This window comes from Vombatus ursinus, unplaced genomic scaffold (genome assembly GCF_900497805.2).
Source record: "Vombatus ursinus unplaced genomic scaffold, bare-nosed wombat genome assembly UNPS02000580.1, whole genome shotgun sequence".
Lineage (NCBI taxonomy): Eukaryota > Metazoa > Chordata > Mammalia > Diprotodontia > Vombatidae > Vombatus > Vombatus ursinus.
Window position 1 is genome coordinate 4,815,836 of NW_020940358.1, and position 17,510 is coordinate 4,833,345.

The 17,510-nt window shown below is 42.8% G+C and overlaps 1 protein-coding gene and 1 long non-coding RNA gene across 2 annotated transcripts; one reads left to right on the forward strand and one right to left on the reverse strand.

Annotated features, from left to right (window-relative positions):
* Positions 1–1,970: 1,970 nt before the first annotated feature.
* PPDPF (pancreatic progenitor cell differentiation and proliferation factor) lies at positions 1,971–8,520 on the reverse strand. The gene is made up of 5 exons (XM_027852326.1): positions 8,349–8,520; positions 3,834–3,918; positions 3,027–3,104; positions 2,791–2,887; positions 1,971–2,419 (listed from the first exon to the last, which is right to left on the reverse strand). Exons 2-5 carry the CDS (start codon positions 3,886–3,888, stop codon positions 2,305–2,307), a joined length of 345 nt encoding a protein of 114 aa, XP_027708127.1. The 5' UTR covers positions 3,889–3,918; positions 8,349–8,520; the 3' UTR covers positions 1,971–2,304.
* Positions 6,080–17,408, forward strand: LOC114035954. The gene is made up of 3 exons (XR_003568286.1): positions 6,080–7,175; positions 16,461–16,494; positions 17,305–17,408. It is a non-coding gene; the product is annotated as an uncharacterized LOC114035954 (long non-coding RNA).
* Positions 17,409–17,510: the final 102 nt, after the last annotated feature.

Sequence of the window (17,510 nt, forward strand, 5' to 3'; positions counted from 1 at the left end):
GACTGTAAAATAAACTATGTCAGTCATACCTTATGGAATATTGGACACAGTCAAGGGCAATTGGCTGGGCAGGGAGAGTGCTCCCTATGCAGGTCCCAGTGATCAGTGCTGATAGATACCACCTGGTCCCAATCTAACAATAGCTATTTATAACCAGAAGCTGAGTTTAGATTAAAAAGGAGTCATTGACTGAGGGCAGACCTGCACCCTGGTGGTGAGATTGGGGCAATGCCAGTCCCCAGGACAGGACAGCCAGCTTTCCTGATCATTGTAGCTATGACTTACACCTACCCCTTCTCCTTTCACTGCAGGGTGGTTATAGAATCATAGTTTTAAAGCAGGAATGATCCTAGAAATCACTTAGTCCAACTACTTCATTTTTAACAGGAAACTTAAGCCCATAGAGGGTGAGTGACATGCCCAGGATCACAGCTAAGCAGTGTTAAGAGGCAGAAAGAGAGCCCCAAGTCTTAGGGTTCAGAATGGCACGAACTTTCAAGGTGACTTGGCAAGACCTGGGTAAAAGCCCCAAGTACCAGAGGAAGTAGGTTAGAATGGAAGGAGAGTGCGTCCAGAAAGAAAATGCCCTCTTGGGAAGAGTTCTTCTCCAATCTTGAAGTCCACCTGCCGACCTTTTGAGAAGGACAGCAGGTGCTTTCAAGACTAATTTATACTCCAGTGTCTCTTCATGTGCTAACACAGGTTCTGACAACACTATAAATCAAATCATACCTTCAATGCATTAGGTAACTTATCTAAACAATCATTTTGTAATTTAAAGAAACCAGCAACCTTTCCTTGTTCATCCATCTCTTGTATAATTCCAGACTTTCAGGTGTTTACCTAAAGCCAATGCCTAACTATGTAACTGCATCTGCTGAATCAGAGCTAGTTAGCTGTTAGCACTGCACAGGAAAGGGAAATAGGAGAAAGGTTGGCAGAGCTGCCATGAGGCTTTGACCTTCCTGGCTTATGTTGCAGCTGGTGATGCAGTGGATAGAGCACTGGACCTGAAGTCAGGTAGACCCCAGTTCATATCTATCAGACACTTACTAGCCATGTGGACCCTGGACAAGTCACTTAACCTGTTTTCCTAATACCTGCCAGGGTTATTGTGAGGATTAAATGAGGTAAATGCTAAGCATATAGCAGGTGCTATATAAATGCTCGTTGCTTCCCTTCCCCTCATACAACTCAACCTCCTAGTGATTGATGGAACTTTACTTGTATATCCTCTCTCACTACAGCACACAAATAAGCATTCTGCCAATTCATTTAGGAATTAGCCCTTTTGTCCTCCTATAGCTAGGAGTGAGGCAGGGTAAGGAGGGTCAAAGCTGGGACTTTGGGAATTACAGTCTCTTTGGGAAATGAAAGGAACTCACAGCTAATTCCTGGCTGGCCTTGGTTCCCAGAGGGTCTCTGAGGAAGGACTAGTGTCTTCTATAGTAGTAGGCCTAAGGTACACAGCAGTTACTCCGGCATATGCTTTCTTCTCCAACTCAACTACTCAGGCCTTGTTTGGGGGACCCTACCTCTTATCTAGTCTTTTTTGAGGGATACATAGCAGATAGCCTGAGCCCCTGGATTCTTTGCTCTAGGAGGGAGGTCTGGGGTTAAGAATATAGTAGATATAAGCAAAGTCAGTGTAAAGCAGAAGGGGCAACAAAATATTTCATCAAGCGTTCCTCAGTATGCACAGACCCAGACAAGCATAGAATATCCCTCAGGTTTTGGAAGGACCGAACCTATCGTCCTTCTTTCCTGATTATCCCACTTCTCCCTTGCTAACTGCTTCCTGTTTAACCACATGCAGCAGGTTCTTTCTGACTATAGGACGTGCCCTTTGAAAGAAACTGGATTTCTAATCTGGCTTTATCACCAGGTTGCAAATAGGTGATTACAGGTGCTACCAAGAGAAGGAATGGTTCAAGCCAAGAGAGGAAAGTGCTCCATTAAGGCACACATCATTAAAAGGCTGCTCAAAGTTTATTAGTTTCCGCTGAGTACAAAGTAAACAAGTTACGGAGGCTTCTGGAAAGCACATAGGTGATTCAGATAGTAAAAAAAACAAACAATAACAGTGTGGTTTCTTTTACTGTTTTTTGGTGTTTTGCTTTTGTTTTCCTTTAGAAAAAAAAAACCACACACACACAACACAACTACTTCTATACTTAAGCAGCCAGTCTATTCTAAGGGAATAGGTGGGAGAGGGAACGGAGGGGAGGGGAGGGGAGGGGAAAATGGGCTCTGATGCCTAGCACACTTCAGAAGCGGGGTGAGCAGCAAGAAGGCTGCTGGTGCTTATGCAGAAGGCCCAGTGCTGGTCTTGCTGGGCTCGCTGACACGCCGCTTCCTCATGGCCTCCTGAGCCAGGTCACAGGTGATCGTGCCATGAGCAACCTGGAAAGTTCCTGAGCTGCAAGTCAAATATCAGAGGAAGAGTCAAGCATCAACAAATTCCAATGCTACAGAAAGCACCAGCACCCCAAGAGGTGCTGGGTTAAGAAGCCCTTCACCACTCCTCCCTGCCCACCCCCAATTTCCAGCCTGTCCCAATTCATTTTTCCATTTTTCCTGTATTTCATGCTATAATAAATTCTCATTCATTGCAGAGTTATGCCTAGGTAAACTAATGGTAGGCTAAAAACCAGGATTTTTTTTGGGGGGGGGGGGAGTTAAATTGTCAAAACCACATTTATTTTCCTTAAGTCACACTCAACTTTTTCAGCCCTCACCCTCAGGTTCCAAGCCCACTACATAGCTACCTCCAATCAGAGGCTCACTTACTGCTCTGGGGATTCCAATACAGTTGTCATGAATGGATGATTCGACTTCCCGAAGAAGAAGCTTGCCCACCAGTGGCCTGGGTCTGATTTGGGAAGACCTAGAACAGCCAAGAGAGAGTCACTCATTTTGGGATTAATTCAGAGTGGTTACCAATCTGCTAATTCGGTAGAATCAGCTCTCCTTTTCATTCTCACCAGGATGGTGGGGGATCTTACCATTCTCTTTTCTATACTCACCAGGATGGTGGGGGATTACTTCCCCAGAATACTCAGCACTTCCACAGGAGCTGTTGCTGGAAGTGGAACCCAGACGCCCTGGGAAGGAAACACTTGTGTCACCTAGTGCCTCCTTCCCTGGGATAGAGATAGTCTTCAGCCCCTTCTGGGTTATTGGAGTGGCTACTCAAGGTCTCCCCCAAACCTTGGAATTTTGCCACTTCCATGAGGCCCGAGGAGCCCTCTTCCAGTAGATCAACAATTCACTATGTCTCATTTTTCACCTAATCAAATCAGGGCTCCAACTATACAGTTAGTTATTCTCCCATCACAAATTGGTGCCAATTGTAAAGATCAGCAAGGCTGTACACCATTGGCTAGGTATGTATTCCTTTGGGACCGCTGGGAAGAGTTAAGGGGTGTATTCTAGGAGTTAAAGAGAGTTTACAAAGAGCTTTCTTCCAACAACTTTGTGAGGTAGGTAGTATAAGCAGGATTTACACCCATTTTACAGATGAGAAAATGGAGGCTCAGAATGGTGAAGTGACTTGCCCAAGGTCACACAGCTACTAAGTGGTGGTGGGTGTTCTGCCTCTGAATCCAATGGTCTCTCCACTTACACACCCTGTTGCACACCCTGACATGTTTTCACCAGGTTGAATTCAATTTATAACTAGGGGTTGTATGTTTTCTTTTCATAATGGATTTTCAAGTGTCAATAGAAATCCCCAGTCCTCCTTCAGTACATCAGGTGGCTGAGTGCCCACAGGCACACTGGACCCTATGGTTCTAGCCAGGCTAGGGCTTGATGCGGCAGGGAGGCCTTACTTCGGTAGTAGTCATGGGTTGCTACGAGTGAACCGCTGGACGGGATTGCTGCCATATTGCTTGTTCTTGTTGTGATGATGTAAACCTGCAGGGGAGACAGTTATGATTTTCAGATGCACTTTGGCTCTCCCTATAAGTGATGCCCACCAGGCTGCAATAGTTCCTCCTCTAGTGACCTGGCTCTACAGAGCCTGCAGCTCCAAAGAGGCTAGATACCATGTGGACCCCAATACTTTCCTCAAGGAGGTATTCCTCAAGGTAACTGCAGAATTTCTACCTACTTTCAGAAGTTTCTAAGACAATGAGTGTGACTTCATGGGCTAAATCTTGGGTACGCTGGCCGTCCTCACCCTTATAGGTCTTTTAAGTATATCCCAATGCCATGAGACAATGATTTTCGGAGAAATTATAGATAAGCTATCCCACTTCTACCTTGCTTGTTAATTCTAGAATGTTAAAAAAATAACTAAGATCTATGTTTATGTTATTAAATCCTCTTGGAATGAGAAAACTGGGGAGGCTTTTAGGAAACTTTCCTAGAGTACTGACAAAGGAGGTATTCTCAGAGAAATCATTACTTGTACTGCAAGTTGAATTCTCAGTATTTCTCCAGACAATCACGACAGCACCATCATCCCAGTAACCCAGGCTTCCAGCCCAGTTATCTTTGACTCTTTCCTCCACCCCTAAACTGCCTAGCTCTATCAAGGTATCTTCCCTGGTATTTCTCGTATCTGTCCTCTTCTTTCTATCAACTTGATACCACTCTTGTTCAAGTCCTTTTGCCTGGACCTGTATCAACTACAAGGTGATTCCAAAATAATTGAACGCCTTCTCAAATTTAATTGAACATGTCACATGTACCAGATTTAGAATTACCCTTACATTTTTCAATTTTCTTCCAGATAACTTTTACAAAATTTTTACCAGATACCTTCACAAAATTGTTTTCAAATGTTCAGGAAACTTTGCCTGATGCTTTATCCCCTAGGCTAAAACTGTTCTCTCTCCCAAGAAATATCTTAAAATACCGGGCAGCTCCTTTGTAACATTCTCCCAAGGGAGAGTTCCTCCAGGAACTACCACTTTAGGGAAGGGCCCAGACCAAGGGTAGGGAACCTGCAGCCTCTCGAGGCCAAATGTGGCCCTCTAGAAACTCAGTGAGGGAGGCCCTTTGAATTCAAATTTCACAGAACAAATCCCCTTAATAAAAAGATTTGTTCTGTAAAACTTGGACTCAGTCAAAAGGCCAAACCCAAGGACCTAGAAGGCCACTTGTGGCTTCGAGGCCGAAGGTTTCCCACATCTGGCCCAGAACCTCCTTTATTCTCCAGTGGTCACCAGGTTAGGGGGGAGAGCACCTTCTCAGTTCCTTTTATTCATTGTCCTCCACCACCAGAATAAGCTCTGAGCAAAGTCTACCTTTCTTTTTTGTTTGTATTTCTATCTCCAAAGTACAGGGTCTGGCATGTAGTGAGTGCTTAATAAACGCTTGTTGATTGGACGTGCACAGTCTAGAACAGAATCTTGCATAATGGCTGCCTAAGAAATGCTAGTTAAACGGAATCCTAGCATCTACCCCGAGGACAGTAAGAGTCCAACTCGCTTGCGAGACAGCCTTGCTTTTAAGTTTTTTCAGCACGAACTTAGTGGCAAAGCTTAGCATTCACGGTATTAAGCTGCCCTCTTCTCTCACATCCGCACATTCTCCCTATACATCCCCACCCTCCACCCCTCATCCAAGCAGCAACATTTAGAGAGCTTTCGTGTTACTGTCTGGTCTCAGGCAACAAAGAGGGCCTGCACAAGAAAACAGAAGTGCATTGTTTGGCCTCTTTGCCGTGGTCAGCGATTTCGGCAGTGAAGGGAAGCAAGCCCGCCTCTCCCTAATTCCTCCAGACAACTGTCTATTATCTGCGCCGCCCTGTTTGCAGCTCCTCCCCCGCAGCCTTACATAACCTTAGCGGGCGGGGGAAGGGGGTACCCCACCCAGAACTCCATCAAACCGGTTCAAACTGGCTCAGAGAAACCCACAGGTTCTGTGCCAAGCTTTCCCTGTTCGGAGATTCCAACCCTAATTATGAACAGCAAAGGAGAGATGGCGGGGCTAGAGAGAGGGCGGGGATGCAGTATGCAGTGCCTCTCTTCTCCAGTGCCTTCCCAGAGCAACTGAGGGCCGGTAGGAACCCGATCAGTCTCATCACGGGAGAGCAAGGGGAAGGCACTGTTGTTCTCCAGATCAGCAGGAGCCCGCCTCCCCACCCCTGCTTAGCCCCGCCCAGCAGCCTCAAAAGAAGCTAGGCTAAACGAGTAGGGTATAATTTATACTAAGCTAATTCGAATTTAAAAGACAGGTTATTCCATCCTTTGGTTCAATCGGCCTCTTAATCGTACACACAAATCAGGGAAAGCGTCCAGGGTTAGACTTAGATGCTTTTAGGTAAACCGACGCCCTCCATCTTGCAGGCAGTCCTGGTCTCTCTGGCTATATAACTCTAGAGATTTTTCTTTGCGGGGGGTGGTAAGGATGGGATACGCTACTCAGAAAATGACCTGGATCAAAGTCAGTGTTGGGTCTGTTTCCGGGCCACTGGCCTTTCTCTTGCTTCTTCCCCCAACCCCATTTCTGTCTGAACTGGTTGGGGTCGCTTCAGACAAGAACTAAGATCTCCACGTGGAAGCTGGGAAGGCTTGTCTTCCAGAGATCAAGGCCAACTTTGACCAAAAAAAGCTTTGATCCAACCAACCGAGGCCAGCACATGGGTGAGGTCCTTTCTAATGGCCATATTTGGGAAGCAGATCTGATCGGACAGAATTCCTGAGCTTGTCACGAGGGCCAAAAGGGCTGGATCTGTTTCATATAACCTAGATGCATTCAAGCCTCCCAGATTTCTCAAAGAGTACCTAGAAATGGCGAACTGGGCGGTTGGGGAGTGTACAAAGAAAGGGCTAAGCTTGCCCCAACACGTGTTGTGGCTGAGGAAGGGTAGGGCATTCACTACGCGTATCCTAAACAGTGATCCTAGGTGGGACGAAATGACGGTTCCTTCTCCACCCTAGACAGTAGGGCGGAGGCCTGAAAGAAGGCAAACAAAGCTTCACAAAGCTTGGGAACTGGCCAGGAAGAGAGACAATCACCAACGGGGGGTTGGGAGGGAAATAAAAGGTAGAGATCCTGGAGGGAGGTGAAGGGGGGGAGAGAAGGGGGGAATATTAGTAGAAGAGGAAGTGGTTTATATTATTATCTCCCAAAGAGTTTCTAATCTACATCCTTTCAGGTGGAAAACACATACTACCCCCTCAGCACCCAAGCACAGCAGTGAAAAAGTCTGCAGAAACCAGGTAATTACAGTAAGCCACGCCACCTTGAAAAGAGCTCAATTAACCGCCCAGTGCTTGGCCGAGAGCTAAGGCTGAAGCACCTTTACAGTTTCTAAGTCTCCGAAACCTTTGGAGAGTGTCGATTTCTCAGGATGCCTTATTTTTGGGACTAAATCTGTCAGCGGGATCTTGATTCATCTTCCCTAGGAAGTAGCGTTGGGGTAGTCAAAGAGTGGGGTTGGACCTTCACACTTGAGAATCTAGCCTCAAATCCTAACTTAGCTTTACCATATAAGCCTTCTGATTTACCACAGCAGTTAGTGCCCCTTCTCCGCTGTCCTGCCAACCCCCAAGAAGTTACTTTGCTACTTAAATGGCTGCATGGGCTTCCCCCCCCCCATAGATGGGAGCGCCCTATGGGGTAGGGAGTTTTGTCTTTGAAACTCTGGCACCTAATACAAAATACATTTAAATATATTTTGATTGAGAAGTCAACCAGTACCCTTTCTGGTCCTATTTTTCTTATCTATAAAATGAAAGGTTGAACTAAGTCTCCAAGGCCTCTTTCACCTCGATTAATTTTTATTTTGCTCAGCCAATGCCCCAAAGTTCCTCAAATCTAGCCTCTCCTGAGAGCTCTGCCATCCAGGAACCTTGAGGGTTCTTTTTTTTTTTCTTTACTTTGAGTATTTATTTGGGACTTTTACTAATATTGTAGTTTTATTCCCTTGCAATAAGATTTAGGGTAATAGGAAAGGTTTTTAGAGTGCATCCCTTTCCATTTACAGATAAGGGAAACTGAGTGACTTACTCGAGGTTATGCAGGAGCGCTAAGAGACTTGCCAGAGGCAGTAAGGAGCAGAGCCAGAACCGGAACCCAAAGTCTTCTCAAAGCGATGCTCCTTCCACTTGGATACACTTACACTTCCGCATGTAGCTCTGGTCTGGAACTGCCTAATACAAATCCCAGTGCCCTGGCTCCTTTGCTAGCCTTCCTGGACAATCTTTAAAATGGAGTCTGGACTTTGCCCTGCGAGGGTGGGGTCTCCTCCTCTCCCCTCCTAGTCTACCCCTAGCCATCTGCTACGGACTCACCACACAGGGAAGGCAAGAGTAAGGCACGGGGCGGGAAGAGCTACCCAGCCCCCGAAAGAGGACTGCAGCTAGCTCTCCTCTCAGCCCCGTCCTGCTTACCTTAGTGGCGGCTCCCGAGCAGCCCCTGTCAGGCAGTGGGCTGCGGCGGACGATCACGGGTGACCTGGCTCGGGGGAAAGGGGCGCTAGGCCACAGAGCCCATTTGTAAAGGAGATCACGGGAGGATACTCCACGGCAACGAAAATGCGAGAGTTCTTTGGGTTTGACTCTCGAGGGGCCGAGCAAAGACTTATATAAGGTGGCAAGAGGGGCGGGGGAAGGCGCTCGTCATTGGAGGTGGGAGGAGGGAACCCTGGTCTCCGCCTCCCGTACCCCGCCCCGGTTGAGGCTCAGAAGAACTCTTCTCAGAGTGAAATAGAGAACAAGCGCTTTTGTTGGCAGAGGTGCGGAGGGGACAAAGACTTCCATCCCTCTTTCGTGGACACCAAGGCATTTGAGCTACTACTGGGAAGGAGCTGGGGATAAAAAGATGTGGTCCAAATTTATCTTTAATTGAAGGAGCTCCTAGAGAAGGAGCACTTGAAAAATTTAAAAACCTCCCATGTGCAGCAGCTGTTGGATGCAGTCTTCTGTCTTCCTCCTTTGCAGCTAGCCCTAGAAGCTTCCTGGAAGGGAAGGAAGCCGATCCTTTTAGGGGCCCCTCCCCAACTTTGCTTCCATAATTTGTGTCCCTTGGGTGTACGTGTGTGTGTGTGTGTCTATAGGGTGTGTGTTTGTAACCAAAGTTCCCAGAATAGGGGTGTGTGTGTGGGGGTGTGTGTGTGTGTGTGTGTGCGCGCGCGCGCGCGCCAAAGTTCCCAGAGTTTCGCCCTGGCATGACTGTTTTGAGCCTCTTTCAGAGAGACCCTCTGGCAGGACCCTCCTAGCTCGGAAATACTCTGAGTAAATCGAATTCCTGAGGTTTCCCATGCTCATTGTCTGTCTTGGCGTTCATAAAACCCCTAGGTGTATCAAAATTGACCCAAAGACCAGGAGGATGAGGGCAAGGGCATCCCCTGATGTGCCCAGGCTGAGGGCTGGGTTGCTGTTGGGAGACAGGAATGAGTGGAGGGAGTAGCACAGTTTAGGCAGAGTTTATATTATCCTCCTCTCCCCCCCCCCCCCGCCCCACATCAAGGAAATGTATTGTAATTTTATTGAAACACTTTGTTTAAAATGACATAGCCTGGGTTTTGGAGGTCAGGGGATCTGAGGATGGGTAGGATGGAATCTGTCAGGCATTGAGGGGCAGGTTGCCTGCTATCCTAGTCCTCCAATTCCCTCTTGCAGCAGCAGACTTTCTCATCCAGTGTACTGATATGTTTCTATACGTCTTTGAACTAGGGCCGGGGCTAGCTCTGACTCCGCAATGCTCTTGTGGCTCTGAAAGTGAAGAATGCAATACTACCAGGGCCATAAGCATCAGGGAAGCTGATTGACTAGGAGAGGTGGAAGCTCAGGAAGGAGAAAGGACAGGGAGAGTAGGAACCCCAGTAGGGATTTGGTAAATTCCCCAACAGTCTGAGGAGAGGCAGGGGAATAAAGATGTTGGGGAGTGAGCTGGTTATTCCAATTCATTCGGAGCCCAGAAAGATTCCGGTTCAGGCTGTCTTGGGTGGGGCATGACCTGGGTTCTAAAGTTACATAACAAAGGTTAGGACTTCTCGGGGCTGACTGACTCTGTAGAACTTTTAGCCTAGAGAAAACTTAGGGAGAATGTTATTTCTGTATTCAAGTATGTGAAAGGCTGTCATATGGAAGAGTGTACTTTTCCCCTTGCTTAGACATAGAATGAAGAACCAGGAGTAATGGGCATATACCGCAGGAGTAAGATTTTATCTTTTTTTAACTCAATTTTATTTTTTCTCCAATTATCAAGCATCAATTTTCTCTCTTTCCTCACACTAAAAAAAGAGAAAAATCCCACCCCCAAAATTCCCACATTGGCCATGTTAAAAAACAAAACAAAACATCTCATTCTTTATACTAGTCCATCACAACTCCATCAAGAGGTGGGTAGCATTCTTTATCATCAGTCCTTGTGATCAGTCTTCAGTTCTTTCAAAACTGTTTTTACAAGGTTGTTATAATTATAAATTGTTCTCCTACACTCTGCATCAGTTCACACAGCTCTTCCTAGGTTTTCTCTGTGGCTGTCTCTTTCATCATTTCTTATAGCAGAATAATATTCCATTAATTTATGTATCATAATTTTTTTTAGTGATTTCTCAGTTGATGGACATCTCCTTAGTTGCTAATTTGCCACTACATAACAAGCTGCCATAAATATTTTTGTACAAATAGGACTTTTGATCTCTTTCTTTGATCTTGGGATATATGCCCAGTAGCAATATCAGTGGTGAAAGAGCATACACAGTTTAGTAACTTTTTGAGCTAGTTCCAAATTGCTTTCTAGTATAGCTAAGTCATAAAGTTACCAACTGTAGAGCTGTTTCCTCCAAATGCCTCCAATATTTGTCATTTTTCTTTTTTTGTCAGTTTTTCCAGTCTAATAGGTGTGAAGTAGAATTGCAAAGTTGCTATAATTTTCATTTCTATGATTATTAGTGAATTGGAACATTTTTCAAGCTTTAGATAGCTTGTATATTTTTCCTCTTCATATCCTTTGACCATTTGTTGATTGGAAATAAGTTTTATTTTTATAAGTTTGAATTAGCTCCATATATATATATCTTGGAAATGAATTTTTTTTGGAGAAACATACTGTAGAAATTTTTTTTCTCCCAGTTAACTGCTTCACTTTTAATTTTAGCTGCTTTGGATTTATTTGTGCAAAAACATTTACATTTTATGTAATCCAAATCGCCCATTTTTTTTTGTGATCGTCTCTATTCCTTTTTAAGGTCATGAACTCTTCCCCTATCCATTGATCTAGAAAGTAATATTTTCTTGTCCCTCTAATTTATTTTGATGTGATATTTTATATCTAAGTCAAATATCCATTTGGAGCTTATCTTGGTATATGATGTGAAATTTTGGTCTAAATCTAATTTCTGTCAGACTGCTGTCCATGTTTTTTGTTTTTGTTTTTTTGTCATATAGTGAGTCTTACCCCAGTGTTTGCATTTATAGAACACTAGACTACTAAGTTTATTTGCTCCTGTATGTTGTGTACCTAATTTGTTCCACTAATCAACCTCTATTTTATCTTTTTTTTTTTTTTTGGTGAGGCAGTTGGGGTTAAGTGACTTGCCTAAGGTCACACAGCTAGCAAGTGTTACTTGTCTGAGGCCTGATTTGAACTCAGGTACTCCTGACTCTAAGGCTGGAGCTCTATCCATTGCACCACCTAGCTACCCCCAACCTCTATTTTAAAACCATTGTCAAATTGTTTTGATGATTACTGCTTTGTAGTTCCTTTTGGGACCTCCATTTTGGGGATGAGGTCCAGGTCAGCCATGTTTCATTCCCTTTCTGGCTGTTTTTCTGATTCTAATGACTTTATCACTATAATTTACCTTAGACCTCTCTCCTTACCTGGGGCTTTTTCACCCTGCAATATCCTTCCATCATGCTACCCCCATTCTCTCATTAGTACATTCCTTTCAGAGCTTCTATTTTGTGGAGCATGGCCAGCTGTGTTTCATTCCCCTTCCACCTGTGCTTTTGATTCTAAGGATTTTCTACCATATTCTTTTCTTCATTAGAAGGGACAGGGATTGTCTTTCTTTTTGCTTATGTTTGTATCTTTAGTGCTTAGCACGGTGCCTGGCACATAGTAAATACTTGTTATTTACCTACCTTTCTTGTTGTTGTTTAGTCATTTCAGTTGTGTCCAACTCTTCATAACATCATTTGGGGTTTTCTTGGCAAATACTGGAATGGTTTGCCATTTCCTTCTCCAGCTCATTTTACAGATGAGGAAACTGAGGCAAGTGATCTTCTCTATTCCTGAGTGGTTTGCCCAGGGTCACACAGCTAGTAAGTGTCTGAGGCAAGATTTAAGTTCAGGAAGATGAGTCTTCCTGACTTCTGGCCCAGCACTTTATCCACTGTACCACCTGCCCATGAGGATAATACCTGTAATAATTACAGGTAGGTAGGTAGGTGATAATACCTGTGATAATTACCTCACAGGATTATTGTGAGGGTCAAATGAATTTATGTATGTAAAGATCTTTGTAATCATTAAAACAATATATAAGTTTCAGTTATTGTCATCATTATCATTATCATCCTAGAAAACATAAATAGCCCTACAGGTTTTATAAGGTTGAAAGAATAAGGTAATATGATCAAGCATTCAAACAAGAAGAATTCATTGAACTCCTACTATGTATGAGACACTGTTATGCCTTGAATGAAACAATCCTCACTCACAAGAAAGAAAAAAAAAGAGGAAGGAAGGCAAAAAAAATAAAAATAGAGGGGAAGTCAGGGCAAACAGAATGCAGAAAGGAAATAGAGAATGGCACTGGCAAGGCTGGTCAACAGAGAGCTTGCCATCACCCTGGCTTCTCTCAGTTAGAAAGGGATTCTATAGCTCTGAGTCATTTGGTAATGGAGACTTATAGAAGGAACTTGTTCCTTGAAGGCAGGGGTGGGGAACCTGTGACCTCAAGACCACTTGGCCCTCCCGGTCCATTAATTAAATCCACACTTCACAGAACAACTTCCTTTAATAAAAGGATTTGTTTTGTAAAATTTGGATTTAGTCAAAAGGCTACACCCAAGGACCTAGAAAGTCACAGGTGGTCTTAAGGCCTAATGTTTCCCATCCCTGCCTTCAGGTTTTCCTTCTGTAGGAAGCTAAGATGCCTCCGTGCATGTGAGTGACATTTAGCTGACTGCTCTGAGACACCCTGTTCTTTCTGGCCAAAGGCTATGAAGTAACAAGTTATTGAGCAACAAGTTATCAACAGAAGAAACAAAAAAACTTATCCCTAGGATTTGGTAACATTTATCCTTCTAGGAACTGAGGAATGGAGGGTGTATCAACAGGGCCCCAGTTCGTTAAGCCCTGTGTAGGAAAGATGTCAGGCTTCTATTTTTGACACATTCCTCTCCTTCCCTCCTGTCTTTCTCATCTTCTTAGTAACATGTCCTTTCTTTTCTTCTCATTTTTTCAAATCCAGATGGAATTTTCCATTTATGTTGCACACTGCTTATCTCCTTCGCTTCCAAAAAGCACTAATGATAAATCCAATTTTGAAAAGGTGTAGAGGTTGAGCAACTAATGGGGCCTGGTAAGGAGTGTCTTCTTCAGCTAGCTACTTCATAAAACTGGAAGCCCTAGTTTTTACTTTGACAGTGGTTATGAGGGGAATAAAAATAAACTCTATTTGAAAAGTTGGAAGCATTCCATGGTGGCAGGGCAGCTGTTGACCTTCTGAACTGAATTTTTTTCTTTGCCATTTGTGAGCACAAATGAGATCTCCTGCTTCTGCAGTATAGTTCTAGACATTGTAGATATTGGATGGGTTTTTGTTAGGATGGAAGGGTGTCAGTGACTACCCTAGTTAGGGAAGGCAATAAGGACATCCCTCTACATCATCTTCATGAGTTCAAATCTGGCCTCAGACACTTACTAGCTGTGTGACTCTGGGGAGGTCACTTGACCTTGTTTGCCTCAGTTTTATCATCTGTAAAGTGAGATGGAGAAGGAAATGGCAAACCACTCCAGTATCTTTGCCAAGAAAACCCCAAATGGGGTCCCAAAGAGTTGGACACTATTGAAAATGACTGAACAATGAAACTATATCACCAGGGTTGGGGATCATGGCCAAACCTAACTATTGCTCATTACATTTTTATTAGACATTTATCATGTGGAGGTAAAGTGATATAGTGGAATAAGTCCCAGATGGTGTCAAAAGACCTTGGTTCAAATCCCAGATCCACCTCTTATAGCATGTGTGACCTTGGTCAAGTTACTCAACCTCTGCAGGCCTCAGTTTTCTCATCTGAAAAATGAGAAGTTTGAACTAGATTGCTTCTAGGATCCCCTCCAATTCTAAACCCATGATCCCTATATGTGATACTGTAAAGTTCTAGGGATATCATAGGACCCATGCTATCTATATCTCAATCTGAGAAATAATGGAGACATTTATATATTATTTTGTGCCTTGAAAAGGGCCATATAGCTGAACAAGTTGTGTTACATGATTGTGATAGAATACTATTGTGCTATTAGAAATGGCAAGCAGGATGTTTTCAGAAAAACCTGGAAAGACTTACATGAACTGATGCAAAGTGAAATGAGCAGAACCAGAAGAACATTATACACAGTAACAGCAATTGTACGATGATCAACTGTGAATGACCTAGCTATTCTCAGCAATACAGTGATCCAAGACAACTCCAAAGAACTTATGATGAAAAATGTTATCCATCCTTAGAGAAAGAACTAATAGAGTCTGAATGCAGATTGAGGCATACTTTTTTCAACTTTATTTTTCTTGTTTTTTTTTTTGTCTGAGTTTTCTTTCACAGCATGACTAATGTGGAAATATGTTGTACATGACTGCATGTATATAACCTATATCAAACTGCTTGCCTTCTTAATGAAGTGAGAGAGGAGGGAGGGAGAGAATTTGGAATTCAAAATTAAAAAAAAAGAATGTTAAAAATTGTTTTTATGTGTAATTGGGGAAAATAATATACTAAACAAATATAGTAGGAAAAGGGCCATATAAATATAATTATCATTATTTCTTTGTTTTCTCTTAAAAATGACCAGTAGCATGCTATGAAATGTTTAACAACGGGTTCTCAGGTGCTGGGTTGGGGGAGGAATGTACTCATGACACACTTTAAAGTTTAACCTATATTATTAGTATTTTTCCATCAATTTAAATCTAGACAATGAACAAAACAGTAAACCAAGCCCTGATTTATAGCACTTCCTGATTTCTGAGGTGGAAATGCTCATGCTGAAAATTGTTAAATTTTCAGCATGTCCTTTAGATAATCCTGGTATATCTTGGAGATTTTTTAATGATAGGCATTATACAATAGTGGATAGAGTACTGGACTTGGAATCAGGTAGACCTTGGTTCAAATTCTACTTTAAATGCTTATTAACTTTGTGACCCTAGACCAGACTTTTAACCTTTCTTAATCTTAGTTTCCTTCTCTGTAGAATGGGTCTAACATCTTTAACACTTAGACTAGACCTGTGATTTTATCTATAGAGAGAGCTCCCAGAAAGGAACTTTCACTTCTGTGCAGATCAGCATCTTCTCTGAAATTTATGGTCTTATCCTTTAGAAGCATTGCTCAGCTGAGCCCACATAGACTGAGGTATTTGCACCTCCTTATTCTGTACCCAGCTGTAACATATGGACTGGGTTGGTTCTAGGGAAGGCTCTTTCTGGTGGAGAGCGGGTCCTTTTCCTCATACTCATTACCTCATTAACTCCCCTCCCAATCATCCTGGGGACAATCTTATTATTATAAATTAGATTATGGTTCATAAAACAAGAGGATTCATCACAAGGTGGAATAGGGTACATGATAGGTAATATTCCTACATACAAAAAATAATGCGAACTGCAAAAGAAACATAGCACTTATTAATAGAATGATTCAAACAGAATTCAGTAAGTTATAACTACTATTACAATCCACAAAGAAGGTAGTAGTTAAAATTTATCAGAAAATGTATGTCTTGGGGCAGCTAGGTGGTGCAGTGGATAGAGCATTGGCCCTGAAGTCAGGAGGAACTGAGTTCAAACACTTGACCCTAGCTGTGTGACCCTGGGCAAGTCTTTTTAGGCATTGCCTAAAAAGAAAATGTGTGTCTTATTCTGCAACTTCAGCCCATCATCTCTCTGCCAGAAGGTAAGTAGCATGGTTTATTGTTGGTTCTCTGGAATTATGGTAGGTCATTGCACTGATTAGAGTTCTTAAGCTTTTCATAATTGTTTTTCTTCAGAATGTTGTTGCTACTATATAAATTGTTCTCATTTTGCTCAATTCATTCTGCATGAGTTCATATAAGTACGCATTTTTCTTTAACTCTTCTTTTAGTCATTTCTTACAATGCAGTAGTAAGTATTCCATTACATTCATATACCATAATTCATTTACTTATTCTCCAGTTGATTGGCACCACCCCCTCCCCTGCCCTTAGTTTTTAGTTCTTTGCTTTAAGAAAAAGAGCTACTTTAAATATTTTTGTACATATGAGTCCTTTTTCTCTTTCAGGAATAGGCATCTCTAAGACAAAGGATACACACAGGTTAGTGACTTTTTGTGTGTAGTTCCAAATTGCTTTCTGGAGTGGCTATACCTATTCACAATTCCACCAACTTTGCATTTATGTGCCTGTTTTCCCACAGTCCCTCCAATAATCATCACTTTTTTTTCATCTTTGTCAGTCTGATAGTTGTGAGGTAGAAACTCAGAGTTGCTTTAATTTCCATTTTTAGAAAAAAGTCGATATGAAAATTTGTTTTACTCAACTATGAATATTTGTTACAAGGTTCTTACCCCCACCCCACACCCACAATATAGAGGGGGTAGGCGGCAAGGAGAAGTTTTAGGGCTAGGGTTGATAAAAAGGAAAGAAAAGAAATGAAAGAAAAGGTAATTGAAGTATTTAAAAATGCACAGAAGAATAAGAAAGCCAGAAAGGATCACTCAAAATTAGGTCAGCTGTGAAAGTTACATGTTGAATTTATGTTTTGTTTTTTTTTAAATAAAAGCAATCTATACATAATAGATACTTGAAATTTCATGTATAATCATCTTTTTCCCCCCTACTAAATATATGGAAATACCAATTTTATTTCACGTTTGTTAAGTACAGATTAAAAAGGCTTTATAATGGGGCAGCTAGGTGGTGCAGAGGATAGAGCACCGGCCCTGAAGTCAGGAGGACCTGAATTCAAATACCATCTCAGACCAAACACTTGACACTTTACTGTGTGACCCTGGGCAAGTCACTTAACCCCAATTGCCTAAAGAAAAAAAAATGTAAAAAAAGAAGACTTCATAAAAACATAGTCTGCAGAACTGCTAACTAAGCATTTCGCATTCTCTCTTGCAGCTCCACTTTCAGTGTGCTCCAAAGTGAACCTCTTCTTTGAACTCGGTTGTTTCCATAGTTAATGGCTCCTGCATGTGCTGCTGCTACAACCACCCACCTGAATGGATGCCACCAGTCTGTTCCTGTGGATGCTAATGCCAGACCTCTGAATCTTTTAGCCTTCAGATGTTGGACACATTTGGCTCAGTTACTGCATGTTCAGGACA